The sequence below is a fragment of the Ailuropoda melanoleuca genome, chromosome 17, assembly GCF_002007445.2.
Source record: "Ailuropoda melanoleuca isolate Jingjing chromosome 17, ASM200744v2, whole genome shotgun sequence".
Lineage (NCBI taxonomy): Eukaryota > Metazoa > Chordata > Mammalia > Carnivora > Ursidae > Ailuropoda > Ailuropoda melanoleuca.
Genome location: NC_048234.1, coordinates 35,946,713 through 35,963,108, shown reverse-complemented (window position 1 = coordinate 35,963,108; position 16,396 = coordinate 35,946,713). Strand labels below are relative to the sequence as shown.

Sequence of the window (16,396 nt, the reverse complement as noted above, 5' to 3'; positions counted from 1 at the left end):
GATTTTGTTTGAGTTTGGTAGGCAGAGATGAGGTCCTAGCATGCGGACTGCTTAGAGATAGGTTAGTCCTCCTTCCAGAGCCCTCTGGTGGCTGGAAGAGGCTGTTGCCACAATCCCTAGGGAAGGGACCATTCTCTTATCATTGACTATCCTGGTTACTGTTATCTACACAGCTTTAATCACGACCATGTGGGTTAGAAGGGAATACCCATTCCGTTAGTCCTGAGGGTGCCCAGAGGGGGTCGAAGATCAAGAATATGATTGATTTCACGATCAGGATCCCAGAGAGGCTTCTCTGGAGGTTTTCCTAGAGTTTCTACTCAGCTAGTTCTCTCAATACCACTTTATCAGGTTTCTCATTAGAAGCGAAGACATTTGAACTAGCTTCAGGCACAGGGCATCAGCTTTTAAATATTCAAAACTCTCACTTGGTGGTGAAGTGGTTTTGATGAAGTATATTCCTTGTCCTTAAAGAGCAGAAAAATTATCCAATTAGCTACCATCATAATGATCTGATGCAGTGAGGCTTGTGCTGGAAGCAATAGTGATACTGAGTGGATTTCAAACAGACTCATTATCTCTTTCTGTTTCTCAAAATTCACATTCCCTGTGAATCGTGTGCATCCTGGCAAGGATTTATAGATACAGAAAGATCCAGCTTTCTAGAGATAAGTCACCTGCCATGATAAATACCCTCTACCTGTGCTTCTGATGAACAGATCATAAGAGCCACCTCAGGAAATGCTTTTGTGCAGTTTTAGGAAGAACGTTTATTGTGTGAAAGGAAAATGGGAAAGATCAGATTACTTTACAACTTCTAAGCTTCTTTGAGATGTGCTTCCCATCATTTCTACTCCCCCCTTCACGTGTCCTTCCCCTTCTCAAGTCTCTCATTTTATTTTTTAAAGACTTTTATTTATTTGTCAGAGAGCGCATAAGCAGGGGGGAGCAGGAGGCAGAGGGAAAAGAAGGCTCCCCGCTGAGCAAGGAGCCCGATGCGGGACTCGATCCCAGGACCCTGGGATCATGACCTGAGCTGAAGGCAGATGCTTAACTGACTGAGACACCCAGGTGTCCCATCAAGTCTCTCATTTTAACCTCTCTCTCTCTGATGGGTTATCAAATCCGTTTCCATTTTCTGTTCTTATTTGGCATAGGAATTGGAAGAGGGAATTACATGGCATCACATGTTTCTCCTGTAAAAACTGAATCCTTGTATTATGTGGCCTGTAAAAACTGAATCCTTGTATTATGTGGCCATTTCTGGGGAGGGTTGGGCCAGGGGCAAATCGTGTGTGCACTCAAGTCACCAATGCTTTTATACAGGTAAAATCTGGCTACAGTGGCTTGAAAGGCGAAAGAGCAATGTCACCGAAGTGCAACATGGCTGTGAAGAATGAGAGAGGGATAGTATTGACAGCTTGAATCAGCCATGACTTAATACATTCTTTGATCATGCTTGACATGTGACATGTAAATTATGCATAGTCAAAAACTTTTTGAATTTTAGGTGAACTTGTAACAGTATATCCATCCACCCACCTCTCTGTCCATCCACAAACCCATCCATGATTCATCCATACGCATCTGTCTGTCCACCCATCCAGGCACCCATTCATGATTCAACCATACATCCATTGTTCATCTGTTCATGTAACAAGTATTAATTACAAGGCCACTCTGTGTCAGGGTCCGTGGAAGTATTGAGTGACCTAGCCCACTGATCTTCAACTGCTTTACCACCAAGCCGGGGTCCCCTTCATCATCTATACTCCCCCATGACCTCATGTTTTCAAAAGATTTTATCTAAAAAACAATACTCCTAAAGTAACAATTAATTTGCTTCCTAATGTTTATCAGGCATACACAGCCACAGCTACCACCCAGAGCCTTTGAATACCCAGAGTTCACTAGCCAAAAGCCAAAAAATTGACACCTGGTTATTACACTTACAGGACTCTTGGAGTCCACAGCAGGGTTTATAAAGTGACAGTTGTTGAATTACACTGTGACCCAGATATATGTTCTTTGGGCCAAATAAGTTTTTTAAAATGGAATCAGTTGCCAGAAAGTCCCAGCTTTTCTTGCCCCGGGAGGTTTGGTAACACTAGGCCTTTCCCTTTGTGGCAACACGCAGCTGGACCTAAGCCGCAGTACTCTGTAAGAGACTTGTTTGCTCTCCAAATTGCCACCATCCCTGCTTGGCCAGTTCACCTTCTGCCTCCATTGATGCTGAGTTTGGGACCACCTTCTTGGACCAGTAAGGATCAGATGGCCGAGAAATTAGTTTATCGGAGGCCCTACAATGAGGAAGCAATAGACCTTGACCTGAAACCTGTGTTTTCCTGTACAGTGCTCTGCTGTCTTCCTAAGTGACTGCTCTCCTGCAGCCCTTGTCCTTGTCTGGCCCCAGGGCATTCCCACCATCTCATAGCATGGCAGTTACCCAGATTAATAGTGTTCTGTCTAATGCTGTCATAGGGATGGTTCCTGATGGTCCCCAAGGCGTTCGTAAGAAATCCTGTTCCTCTCATAACAATTAAAAATGACAGACTGGACTCTTTTCTAGTTAGGATGTAGAAAAGCCTGAGACATTCATCTCCCCCAACACCAAGATAACACAATAAGCTACATAGACTACAGAATCATAGTTTTGAAACCAATCTGAGCGCAAAGAAACCTAAATACTGAAATCCAGAATGTCCTTCCTGGGATAGTGGAGACCTGCACTGGCTTCACTTCTGCTGGTGTGGAAGGAGGAGGAGGAGTACGCCATAGGTGGGGACAAGGGGAACTAGCCAGATCTTTAGCAAGCTTTCAATGGCCATAAGTGGGCTGACTTAACTAATTCGGATCGCCACGACTCCAGCTACAGAGTGAGTTGCACTTTCCACCACCATTTGGCCCCAGGCCTTCACCAAGAGAAGAGGGAAGAAGTCAGACAGGGCTGGAGAACTGAGTGAAATTCCTCCGAGGCGCTCCAGACTTTCAGCCAGGGTAGGGTAGCTCTTGGCCACAGCAGGGAAAGGACCACACAGGGAGGTCCTTCTGAAGTTCTGAGAGCCAGAGACGGGACTGGAGAGAAAAGGAGACTCCTTGAAGCTCAAAAAGTTGAAAGCAGGGCTGTAAAGCGTAGAGAACTCTCCAGAGTCTAATGGGAGCTAAGATCCCAAGTCCTGCTGAAGGGTAAGTTCCAAGAGCATTCTCAAGCATTTGAAACCAGTGGTGAGTAAACTCTAACCAAAGTTTCAACTAAGGTAAATCTAAGCAAAGATGCAACCAAGTTACAGCAAAACCTAACTTAACTAAGGTTGAGAGTTCTACTTTGCTGAGTTGAATTCTGCAACGCGAAGACCTCTGCAACGCGAAGACCCAAATGGATTAGGTGGAGCCAGATTTACCCTTTCCTGCCAAGCACACTCCAAGCAATCCAGGTCCTTGCTGGCAAGACACACACCTCATTTAATTAGCGTACACTAATAATATGCACAATTAATGTACACTAGTAATTTGCACTCATTCTTAGGATACTACTGTACATTTTTGTCGTCTGGTATGGTATGCTAAGGAAGGATCAATAAGAGAGTGTTCCTTTTGGCAAAAAGAATACCAGATAGGCAGAAGGGAGATGTGATTACTCAACCTCACCCAATTTATTAGAAAAGCATATTTTTAGAGAATTGTTAGCTCTTAAAGAACTCAACTAATCCCTGGTCTTTACATCACAATGTCTCATTAGAGACACTATTAATCTTAGTAGAACCGCTCCTGATGCAAGATTTAAAGGATAGAAAATCCTTATTTTCCATTACCAAACAGATTTTTTGCCAGAAACAAATGTCCAATGGGAGATCTGAGGGGGCAAACAAAAAATTTGGTTAATTGGCCTTAGTGTCTTCCTGAAAACGTGATCATTAAATGGTTTCTTCCTCGGCGAGTCAGGGAGACTTAGTTTCTAGTGATATTAGTGTCTCTACCTTTCCTCCATTGGTTTTGAACCCTTTTCCTACTCTGAACATTTGCAGTTAGCCTTTCTCTGTGGGTAACTTCTTAGATGAAGTCTTTTCAGTGCTTAGCTGTTGGAGACCTGCAGTCAAACCCAAAGCAAAGGATATCAATTTGAGGACTTTTATTTTAGAGAGGGGTCTTGGCTTTGCTCTGAATATCTTGACATGCTTCCTGACATTTCCCCCAACATCAGAATCCTGATTTCAGTCATGCACAGGGCTAGCAGGGGAACAAAGGCTATTCTGAGGGTGAGGAGAGACCATGCTCTGTGACAGGCACTAGCCTAATGGCTTTTCATCTGTCAACTGTTTGCTTTGTACACCAGATCTTCATGGTAGGGACTATTTTTATCTTCATTTCATGGAATCAAGGAGCTATAGCGTTAGTGGTTCTCTGTTCCTGTGTGCAGTTTCTAGCTCAGGGCTCAGCAAACTTTTTCTACACTAGGCCACTTAATAAATATTTTAGGCTGTGCAGAACATAGGATTTCTGTTCCAACTACTCAATCTTGCCCTTGGAGCATGACCGCATCCATAGGCAGTATGCAAACAGATGGGTGTGGCTGTGTTCCAGTAAGAATTGGTCCTGGAATGTGAATGTCATGTAATTTTCATGGTCATGACATTACTATTCTTTGTTCGATTGTTTTAAACCATTTAAAAATGGGAAAACCAATCTTGGCTCAAGGGCTGTGCAAAGCCTGGTGGTGGTCAGGATTCAGCCTGCGGGCTTTAGTTTGCGGATCTCTGACCTAGGTTAAAATTGAGACCTCACTGCTCTCCCATCAGGTCTGAATATCAAGCACCTGGAATGGATTGCCTCATCACTGATAAGATGCAATGTTTAGAATTTGAAAGAGGCTCTCTCTAAGAACTGATGGAAACTGTCATTTTGATATGCTCTGCCAGGGCACGTAGGAGGGCAGGCACATGGCTCTGGACCATATCGTGTTGGTAGTGATGGTGGCACTGGCACTGAGAAGTGCTTTGGAACCAAGCAGACTTGGATTTGAACCTCACTTCTGCATTTACTAGCCGAGTGACTTTGAGCAAGTTATTTTTCCTTTCTGAGTGTCAGAATCCTCATCTACAAAAGGAGGATAAGAAGTCCTCCTTTATGATTATTTATTTTTTTTCTTTTAAAGACTTTATTTATTTATTTGACAGAGACAGAGACAGCCAGCAAGAGAGGGAATACAAGCAGGGGGAGTGGGAGAGAAAGAAGCAGGCTCATAGCGGAGGAGCCTGATGTGGGGCTCCATCCCACAACGCCGGGATCACGCCCTGAGCCGAAGGCAGACGCCTATCCACTGTGCCACCCAGGCCCCCCTTCCTTTATGATTATTAAGCGACAGAATACAGACATTGCTTGACAACATAAGTGATCAAATATTGCTCAGAACATTAGAGTTTAGTAAAAAGTAGCACTGCGTGCATTTCTATGATGTTCCTGACCAATTCTGTTTAGTTCAGTGTTTGCTTTTGGACTGTACGCTATTTTATCTACTAATTCTTTTATTAAAAAGGCAGGAATTGTTCCTCTTTTAATCATTGCAAATATATAACATATGAGTATTTACAACATATGTGTAATTTAAAGAATAGTTGAAAAAAGGCCCATGACCCCGACTCTGCTTATGAATTAGAATATCACCAGATGCTCTTAAGTCTCCTGTGCACCCCTCCCAGATCACCCTCTTCCCTCCTCTGCACTATTCTGAATTTGGGGTTATTCATTCTCTCGTTTTGCTTCTGTAAATGTGCTTCATGTTATCACTAAATCATGCATTGCTTTGTTTTTGACTTTCCTAAAATGGAATCATACTCTAGTCTTGCGTCTCGCTTGGTCATCAGCAATGTGTTTGAGGCTCTTCCATGTGGATATGTGTAGCCATAGGTCTTCATTTGTCCTTCTATGTAACTAATATTCTATGATGTGACCATGTCACATTTTATGTATCCACCCTGCTCATGGACATTTGGGTTATTTCTAGGCTTCTTGAATAATTCTCATGGGAGTGTATGTAAAGGAGTTCCTAGCCTAGGTATGAACCTAAGTGGAATTGGAGAGCCATAGGGTGTGAGCTTTTCTAGGAAGTGATGGCTTGTTGCTAATGGGATTGCCCCAACTTACATTCACACCAACAGTACATGAGGGTCCCCAGTGCTTCATAACCTTTTTTCTTTTCTGTTAAGCTCTTAAAAATTGAAGTATAACAGAATCAGAAAAGTGTACAAGACATAAATATAAAGCTCGGTGAGTTATTACAAAGCAAGCATGTAGGTAACTACCACCCAAGTCAGGGAGAATTGGTAACACCCCAGAAGCTTCTCTTCTGCCCCTTCTCAATATTTACCTTCTCCCTCCTCCCCAAAGGTGATCACATCTCTGACTTTTAACACATTAGTTGTGTTTTACTCATTTTTGAAAACTGTGTAAACTGAATTCATTCAGTGTGTATTCATTTATATCTGTCCTCTTGTGTTCAGTTTTATTTTTGTGATAGTCACCCATCTTGTGTGGGGCTTTAGTTCATTTAATTTCATGGCTGTATAGCACCCCATTGTATATCCATTCTCCTGTTGGTAGACTTTTGAGTTTCCTATTTTTTTTGCTACTACAAAGGCACTACTACGATAATTCTATATATTTCTTGGTTCGGCACACACAAATTTCTGTTGCATATGGAACTACTAATGGAATCGTCATATTATAGGGTAAACATGTTGAACTTTTGTAGATAATGCCAGTTTCCCAGAAAGTTCTACCACATTGCTGCTCCACTGGCACTATTAAGAGTTGCTTTTGCTGCAAAGCCTCATGGGTGCTTGGTACTAGGTTTTAAATTTTAACTATTTAGATGGTTGTGGAAATGATTTCTCATAGTTTTAATTTGCATTTTCCTTATCATAAAGAGGTTAAGCACATTTTCACTAGTTGTGGGCTATTTGGATATCTTGTGAAGTGCCTATGTATGTCTTGTGCTGATTTTTCTTCTGAGAATATATATATATTTTTTTTTCTTCTGAGAATATATATGTGTATGTATATAAAATATATATGTATATATATTTGTTATATATGTATATATGTACATAAATATATATGCATATAAAATATATATATATAAAATATGTATATAATATATATTTATATATACAAATATATGTATATAAATATATATATTTGTGTATATATACAAATATATGTGTGTATATAAAGATACATATTTTTTAAAAAGTGTATTGTTTACTGATTTATAGGAGTTAAAAAATATTCTACATAGTAGCCTTTTTCTTGATTATACATGTTAGTGAAATCTTTTTCCCGCACTGGGGCTCACCGTTTCACCCCCTGAATGAGATGTCCCAATGAGCAGAGGTCTTTGAGTTTAACGGCGCCCCCTCTGGAGCTGGGTGGCACCGCACCTGCTGCCGTCTGTCGGATTTACAAAGGACAGGAACAGGGCATGGTCAGACCACCTAGGGAAGCAGAACTTACTCGCTTTCCAACATGAACTTCCAAATTACAACCTTTCACGATTAACTTGTTCCCAGACTGAATACAAAAGAGGAGTGAGCTTTCAAACCAAACTGGGATTTTAAGAATAAACAATGTGTAGCTTATATACAAAGGTGCTGCCGCTTTAACCACCAGGGAGCATGGCCAGGTCTCCAGAGTAGAGCCCTTTCATGTCAAACAGGAGGATTAGCCTGGAGCACAGCTAATGGCTTGGGCTGCTTTGGCTCGGGTCCTGGTTCCCTTTGGCCCCCCGTCTGGGTCATTAGGCTGAAGTCTGCATTGAGGGCCATCAGGTGGGGGTGTTGCTTAGTAACATGCTGGACAGCTCAGCTCTGTGCTTTGTCCCTCATCGGGGGTGCTATGAATGTACAGGTGAGTGAGTGAGAATGTGGCGGGGAGAGAAATAGCATCTAATATTTGGATTTAATAATTTATTTTTCAGCGGAAGGTAAGATAGTACTCCTAGAACTTAAGAGAGCTATGGAGAAATCCTTGTATGTATTGAGAAAACTTTTTAAAAACCCCTTGTCCCTTTCCCATCAATATATTTGGTGACTTTTTTGAGCTTGTTGTTATGGTATCAAGAAGAGATATAATAACAGTGACTGTGACTTGAAAAAGAATGAAAGAAAGATAGGAATTGCATTTAAAGGGCCCATACAGTGCTGATCAAGATGAACAAAGATGCTACCTTTGTGTATATCACAGGGAAACTTTAGAACACTAAGGCTATAGAGGAAAGCCCGAAAGGCTTTAGAAAGACATTATTTTCTTAAAGCAGGTGTTTGAGTTAATCCCTCAGAAATACATTCTGTAAAGGGTGGATTAAAAATTATCTCTTCTTCTAGGGGCGCCTGGGTGGCACAGCGGTTAAGCGTCTGCCTTCGGCTCAGGGCGTGATCCCGGCGTTACGGGATCGAGCCACATCAGGCTCCTCTGCTATGAGCCTGCTTCTTCCTCTCCCACTCCCCCTGCTTGTGTTCCCTCTCTCGCTGGCTGTCTCTATCTCTGTCAAATAAATAAATAAAATCTTTTAAAAAAAATTATCTCTTCTTTTGGGGCGCCTGGGTGGCACAGCGGTTAAGCGTCTGCCTTTGGCTCAGGGCGTGATCCCGGCGTTGTGGGATCGAGCCCCACATCAGGCTCCTCTGCTGGGAGCCTGCTTCTTCCTCTCCCACTCCCCCTGCTTGTGTTCCCTCTCTCACCGGCTGTCTCTATCTCTGTCGAATAAATAAATAAAATCTTTAAAAAAAAATTATCTCTTCTTTTGAAAGAAAAAGGTAGCACGTATGGCTACTTTTTCTTCCTTCTCCAAGGCCCTATAGTTAATGGAAAAGGTACTAGAAAGCAGATCCAGGAAAGGATACCATTTTTGGATCAGAAGTCTGACAGTGTCTCTGGAAGATGGGAAACAGATGGAGCAAATCCAGGTTAAACACATATGTAGGGTAGGAGTACTTCAGGCAATAGATACACAGGGCCGCCATCATGGTGAGTGGGCAACTGCATTTGGCTCAGTTGGGTAGCTTTGACCTCTTTCTCTGGTTCCTCATGGGCAACAGCAGGCTCGAGCTGGAGGTACCCCGTGTGTGGGCAACACCCAGAAGAATTACAGCCTTCAGTTTAAAATGAAGTTACTAACACACACTTCCCAGATGGCATGCCCCACCACCCACTCCTCCCTGACAAACTTCTGGAGGCCACTGCATTAAACAGATAATGTCAGATAAAAAAAAAAAAAAAGTCCATCTGTGAATCATCCAACACTTAAGAAAACATCAACGTCATGAATGAGAGATTCTGACTTAGCAAACCAAAGGACCCTCACCAAGAAAGCAGCATTAACAGCAAACAGGACTGGACTTTAAAGGAAACAAAGTGGAATTTCCTCAGAGGAATAAGAGGAACGTATTGCATGAAATAGAAACAAGCAGCTATTTCAAGAACCAAATAGGTATTATGTTGGAAATGAAACTTTTAATTGGTATTTTTAAAAAAACTCATAAATGGGAAGAAAAGCAGGATGTATGCAGCTGAAGAATAAATTAGCAAGCTGGAAGTCTGAATTAAGAAATAATTCAGAAAAGGGATGCCTGGGTGGTTCAGTCAGTTAAGCATCTGCCTTTGGCTCAGGTCATGATCCCAGGGTTCTGGTATCGAGTCCCGTGTTGGGTTCCTTGCTCAGCAGGGAGCCTGCTTCTCCCTCTGCCTGCCGCTCCCCCTGCTTGTGCTCTCCTCACCCCGTCCCCCCAAAAATAAATACAATCTTGAAAAAAATAATTCAGAATGTGTTACAAAAAGACAGATTTAGAAGAAACAAGGGTTTTAAGGCATGGAGGAGAGACCTAGGGGTTTCAAGATCCATTTGCTTGGGCCTCTCAAAGGAGAGGAGAGAGAAAGGGGGTGAGGACAGAGGTTGGGAAGAGAAGAATCAAAGTCATGGAAAAATACAAGTCGTTGGAGTAAAAGTGTCCCCACAGTGCTGATCATGATATGTAAATAAAAACACTCCTCAGACCTATTCTAGTGAAATTTCAGCCACTGGGGGTAAAGAGAAGATCTCAAAAGGCTTTTGGGAGAAGGTAGATGGAATGCTGTTTTGATTTAGAGGCATGATAACTCTTGAGGGGTAAAAGAGGGAATCCATCTATGGGGAGACGCTTGGGTGGAAATAGATTTAATACTACAATATAATTCTACATTTTAGAAATAAAAATTTCTTGTTTTCTTTGGCAAACTCTTCTTGGTTGTTAGTGTTACCTATTTATCCTTGGAGCATGCTTTGGATTCTCTAAGATATGTTCGGGGTTTAGTCAAAAGTGGAGTCTTTGAAATGCTGCACGATCCTGCTTTGAAGTTAGGCCCCAGAAGCTTCACAGTCGTCTCTATTGCAGCCCCTTTCCTCCTCGCTGGGGCCAGGACCTTGTTTACCACCCTGGAGGGCACAGTTGGGATTAGTGGCTGAGATTTCCTTTCAAAATCCAGAGTCTTCCAGTGGAATGGTTGACCGTTCTTCCTATGCGGATGGCTTTGCTCAGGCTTGCTGGTAGCCTGACAGGATTGCCCATATTCTACCCTGAGCAAGAGGGAATGCTCTTTACCTTAGGTAATCTTTTGAAGTGAGTAGGAAAGAACAGATGCTGAGTTCTATTTCATATTAAGATTGAATTTGCAAGGCTTTACTTATTGGTAACTTGATAACCTTGATTAACTGTACGGGTCACCGGAGTCCTCAGACTACATGTAGGTTTATTATGGAACAATTAATCAGGGAACACGAGCTCCAATTTCTTAGCAAAGAGCTCCTCGTGGTGAGGAATGGTGATCGGTGTTACTGGATTATTATTTATGTAGGGATTTCTCTCCCCTTTTTTTTTTTTAAGTGTAGGATATCCCATTTTATTGAATGAAGGGGCTCTAGGTTCCTGTAATCTTCTGTATTAACACCCTAAAATTTTCTTGTGTGTTTCTAGAGGCCAGAGCCCACCTGTTGCTGAATTTAACTTACTCCTGAAAGCTCACACTTTGGAAACCTATGGAGTGGACCCCCACCCATGCAAGGTGAGTACCCCTCATAGCAGGCTGACCTGTAATGATTGTTTTGTCCACAGAGAGTTAATTAGTGTGTGGGATATTTCTACAGGCTGACGCATTGCTCCTAATTGGAAGGGACAACAGTAGGCTGTAGTCACAAGTTCTGGTGGTTGATTTTCTCCGTTACAAGCCTTCCAATTGCTTGCTAATTGCAGTGTAGTAGCCCCACTTTCCTAAACTAACATACATGATTCATTCACCCATCAAATGCATGGTTCTACCCCTGAGAAGTTCTAGGATCCCAACAGACTTATTTTCAAGACCCTTGTCAGCAAGAAGGCAACCTTAAAAATTGGGAAAGTAGAAGGAAAAAAAAAGACTTAAAATTATATTTTGACATTAGGATTTTGTTTCTTGTTTCCTTTGCTCATATTATTTGACAGTATTTTCTCAAACATGTATCAGAATCACCTGGGCTCCACCCCAGAGCTACTGGGGGCACAGCTGGGGTATATGCTTTTTTAACAAGCCCCCAAGATGATGCACACATTTTCCAGAAATGTTTTATGAAAATGGTTTTCTTCTTTCCGTACCTTAAACTACACATCAACCAGACACTCACTAGAATTCTGTACTAAGCATTTATCTCAGCCAAGCTCTTAAAGGTAAGTTCTTGAGTCCTGCTGGAACATTTCCTTACCCATATAGGATCAGCTAATAGTGTTTAGTGAAGAACTAGTTCTGTAGCTCTTAGTGCAGGTTGCTCGTTAGAAATACCGGGAGAGCTTCATACTCCTGCCCCTCAATGACATCAGTATCTGGGGGGGAGCAGACCAGGCTTTCCAGATGATTCCAACATGCCGCTGAGGCAGGGAGCTGGTAGTACTTGTTCACATTGGCATTTTTATTTTTATTGGCACAATTATTTTAGCATATTTGCCGGATATAAATCAGTTTATTCCATTTACTGAATTAGATTTTATCCACAATTTTGAGCCTGTTTGTCTTATTTATTACTTGGAGATGGACTTGATTTTTGTTCCTGTTATTCCTTTGCTTTTACTGATCTATGCTTAGTTTTTCTGGTTGAGGCTGGAAGCGAAGTGGGCATTTCTGGACATATCTTTACATTAAAACTGCCAGGAATTTTATGTGGAATTTAATCGAGTTAAATTAGGGCTTTGGTTTCATAGCATGTTTGATTTTAGGGCTAACGATGACTGAGTGCAATTTGCCCACATTACAGGGCAGCTCTGAGACCTTGGGTGGCCCCAGGACACACTTGGAAATAGACATAGTGGTTTGGGACTAACCTACCTTTTCCCAGGATGTTCCTGGAGAGGTAGGTGGTCTCTTCCTCCAAGGAAAAAGCTACACAGTCCTAGACCTTCCCCAAATTTTAGAAGTACTATCCTTGGAAGTCCCATCTCAGACACTTAGTTTATTGCCACGATCAATGGAATTAACCTGAAATTAACCCAGGGAGAGGATGAATGAGGATGCCATTTATCATTTATTTTATATTTCTCAATCCAAATGTTTTTATTTCTCTTTTTTTTCCAGGATTCAACAGGCACAACAACATTTTTAGGATTCACTGCAGCAGGCTTTGTGGTATTCCAGGGAAATAAGCGAATCCATTTGATAAAATGGTAAGGACTTCTTTGGGAAACTAGCTTACCATTTTTCTTGATCTTGCTTTCCCCCCCAGCCTTTGATTCTGTTTGTTTGTTTGGAAACGTCCGGTGGAATGCCTGGTATTCATTTCTTTGCCATGGAGCTTCATTATGAGGGATTATTCATCCATAAATAAAAGCCAACCTAGGTTGCCCTAGACCTCAGGAGACCTGAGGTGTGTCTTGGGCTCAGGGGCTTTGGCTCCAAAGAGAAGGTATCCAGTGTTTCCTCACCAGCAGTGGCTGCTCTGGCCCGAGGGGTAACCTGGGGTAGGGCAGGGCAGGGTAAAAGTACAGGTTCCTTTGAATAACTCAGGACCCTCTTCTCCTGCTTCCTCCTCTCCATTCTCCTCTTCTCCTCTGTTGAGTCCTTGTTGCAGACACTTCCTGTGTTACCCAGTCTATCAGTGAAAATGCTTTTGGCTCGAAGTAACAGGAACATCTGCTCACAGTGGCTTACAAATAAAAAGACTGATTATTTTACACAGTAAAAGTTCCAGAGGTCGGGCATTTCCATGATCCTTTAACTTGAGTGCCTGACAACACCGTGAAGGATCTGGGTCTCCATTTTCTTCTCTGTCATCCCAGGGTGGTGGCCTTTGTCCCCAGGCTCATGCTTGTAAGGTGGCCATGCAAGGAACTCTGTGCATCCCATCTTCATTCAGCAACACCTAGAGCCTGGAGGAGAACATCCCCTTCCATGTGTCTCCTATTAAAACATGGAAGACTTGTTTTACAGAAGCCCTGTAGGAAACTTCCGGTATATCTTGTAGGGCAGGATTGGGTCACAACCACTTACTTAAACCAATTCCTCAGAGAAGAATGGGAACTCCATGACTGGGTTGGTCAAATCAAGACCCAACTCTTGCGGCTGGAAAGAACATAATCTGTATGGAAAGAACATAACCTGTATGAACACATCACCTTGAGGAAGAAAAAAGTCTGAGTCATGTCAATAGAGAGGTGGGAGGATGGAGCAGGGTAGGTGACCAGCAGGGCCCATGGTGTCCAATCAAGGAGAAGATGGTTTGGGCAAAGGGCGAGAAGGCTGAACATATGTGGAATATTGTAAAGGCTCAGTCTTGTTCATACCTTCAGCTTGATTCAGTTTCCTCCCTGATGGCCCTTGACAGGTTTGTCACATCCCCTCCCCCCACCGCCACCATGTCTCACTGAGTGGTGGGCTCCCCCTGTGGCCTGAAGTTCTTCTTGATGGGCCAGAGGGCATCCACCTTCAGTCGTGGGTTGGAAATGCTCCTGCATTTACCTGAAGCTCAGTTTCTTGGTTTTGTTAGCTTCAGGATTCCCGGCACCCCTTTATCAACACCCCCACTCGTACACTGTGCTCTTGGCACCTCCCCCTCCCTTTCAGACGTTCTCTATTGGGTTAGCATCAGCCAGCCGATGTCCACTCCACTCCTACACCCTCTACTTTTTTTTCTGAGATCCCAGATTTCATTAGTCTCTTGACCTCTCTGTCATTGCCTTTTGTTCAGCTCATACTTTCTGCTCCCCTCTGCTCCCACTTGTTCTTTCTCCACAATGAGCATTCTCAAAACTCTTCTTCACTTCGTTTTTCTGAGTCTCTACTTACTCAATCATAAGATGGGAATCCATTACATCTGGTTGCCTTACAGGGAGGGAAGGAGTTGGGGGAGAAACAAATGCAGCCGTGTTGTGAGTGGTGGGATACACGAACTCTGACATCTTGTGTACGAGTAGCATGGTGGGGTGGCCAGTTTTCTTCCCTGTGTTTTCTGCACCTTGGAAAGAGCGGTATTCATCACCCTTCAGGCCATTCCAGAATAAGCTCCCTAGGGATTCCTATTGACTTCAGGAAGCACAGATAATCTGGGGACTTCTCCCATCCTACCCTAGGAGCACAGAAGACCTGCGGGTTAGGTCCTCAGGTTTCTGAATGGCTTGAGCTCTGAAGTAGTTAGGGGAGAACCTGACATGTCTCAAGCGCGGATTAATTGCAAGTCTCTGCACCTCGGGCTTCTGTTTCTTCCTGGGTCTGCTGAAGAGTCAACGTGGACAATGCCCGGACCATTTGTTTCTGGTTCTACACCATGGCGCTCCTGGCGGGGTGCTGATGTCATCCCTGCCCCTTTCCAGCCTCTGCCTGGGCATGTGTATTTGGAACCAAAACAGATTTTATTCCCACATTAATCCTAGTTTTGTTTTTTGTTTTCTAACATCCACTGAGCTGTGTCTCTCTTGCAAATCCTCTCCTAAGTTTGAACGGCTTAATGTGGCCACACTGTTCTTTTTCCCTCAGGAAAAAACACAGGGGCACAAATCCCTCTCCTAGAAATCAGATCAAAGGAGTAAAAATAGAATTGTCTCCTCTCTTTACACATTGCTGCTCACCAAGGAGGTGACCTAGGGTCCCCATTTCAGGCCTATTTTAATTGAGCAGCTCCTTACGATAAAAACCCAAAGTCCCTCTTTTGACTACCGTGTGTCAAGCTGTCCTCACAATTTGGAGCATCTCAATATTTAGTAAAACTATTCTCTCGTGAGCAGGGAGAGCAGAAATGAACATTTTGCAGCCTGTTGTGTGTGTTTCTCGAAGATGGGTGTGGAAGAGTGAGGGAGACAGACACTGTGAATCCACATCATTTCATTACCCGGACCGGAAGTAATCACATCCTTCCTACCTCGCAAAGTAGGCTGGCCAAGTAATATCGTTTTGGTCGTTAATGTTCACAAAAGCTCCAGAGCTCCTTGGAAGAAAGATGCAGCTTGACTGTAAAGAATGGAAGAAATAATTCCGAGCTGCCTCCGGATCCTCTCTTGGGAAGAAAATTGCTGTATAATTCACTTGGGGGCTTTTCACTGCTCATTAGGCCTTCACTGATGATAAGATAATATCTTGTTTCATTGCAGTCGGCTTGGTATTTGTGAGGCAGCCAGATTCCTGTGGGAAACCCAGGTACCTGGGTTAGCTGCCACTTTTTTTTTTTTTTCCTTCTCACCCAAAGAGATTTTCTTTTTTAGGCCGGATGTCTACAAATTGAAGTTTGAAGGGAAGACATTTTATGTGATTGGCACCCAGAAGGAGGTCAGTGACTGCTTTTCTAAGCCTGTAGTTGTGTGTGTGTGTGTGTGTGTGTGTGCGCACGCGCACAAGAGAGGGACGTGAGCATAAAACGTGCCTTTAGTATTGTAGCCCCAGAACAGTACCACTCTGAAGTTTACGATGCTAATGGCAGCTGTATGCTGAACATTTAGAGGTAAATAGGGGGTTTGCACATTTAAGAACAAAGTCAGTGAAATAAGTCCAGCAGAGAAAGACAAATACTTTATGATTTCACTCATATGTGGAATTTAGGAAACAAAACAGATGAACATTGGGGAAGGGAAGGAAAAATAAAACAAGTTGAAAATAGGGAGACAAATCATAAGAGACTCTTAACTACAGGGAATAAACTGAGGGTTGCTGGAGGGAGGTGGATGGGGCAACTGGGCGATGGGCCTTAAGAAAGCACGTGATGGAATGAGCACTGGGTGTTATATGCAACTGAAGAATCACTAAATTTTACCCCTGGAACTAATAGTCCATAGCAGGTTAACCAAATTGAATTTATTTATTTTTTATTTATTTATTTTTTAAAGATTTTATTTATTTTTTCGACAGAGATAGAGACAGC

The 16,396-nt window shown here is 42.8% G+C and overlaps 1 protein-coding gene across 4 annotated transcripts in view; it reads left to right on the top strand.

The window, feature by feature from the left end:
- Positions 1-16,396, top strand: part of FRMD3 (FERM domain containing 3) — a 309,467-nt gene that overhangs the window by 212,606 nt on the left and 80,465 nt on the right. For all 4 annotated transcript variants that reach the window (XM_034647100.1, XM_034647098.1, XM_034647099.1 and 1 more), the window contains 3 exons: positions 11,004-11,091; positions 12,628-12,716; positions 15,744-15,807. In XM_034647100.1, the coding sequence (XP_034502991.1) occupies positions 11,004-11,091; positions 12,628-12,716; positions 15,744-15,807 (241 nt within the window). The remainder of the gene's footprint in view (positions 1-11,003; positions 11,092-12,627; positions 12,717-15,743; positions 15,808-16,396) is intronic.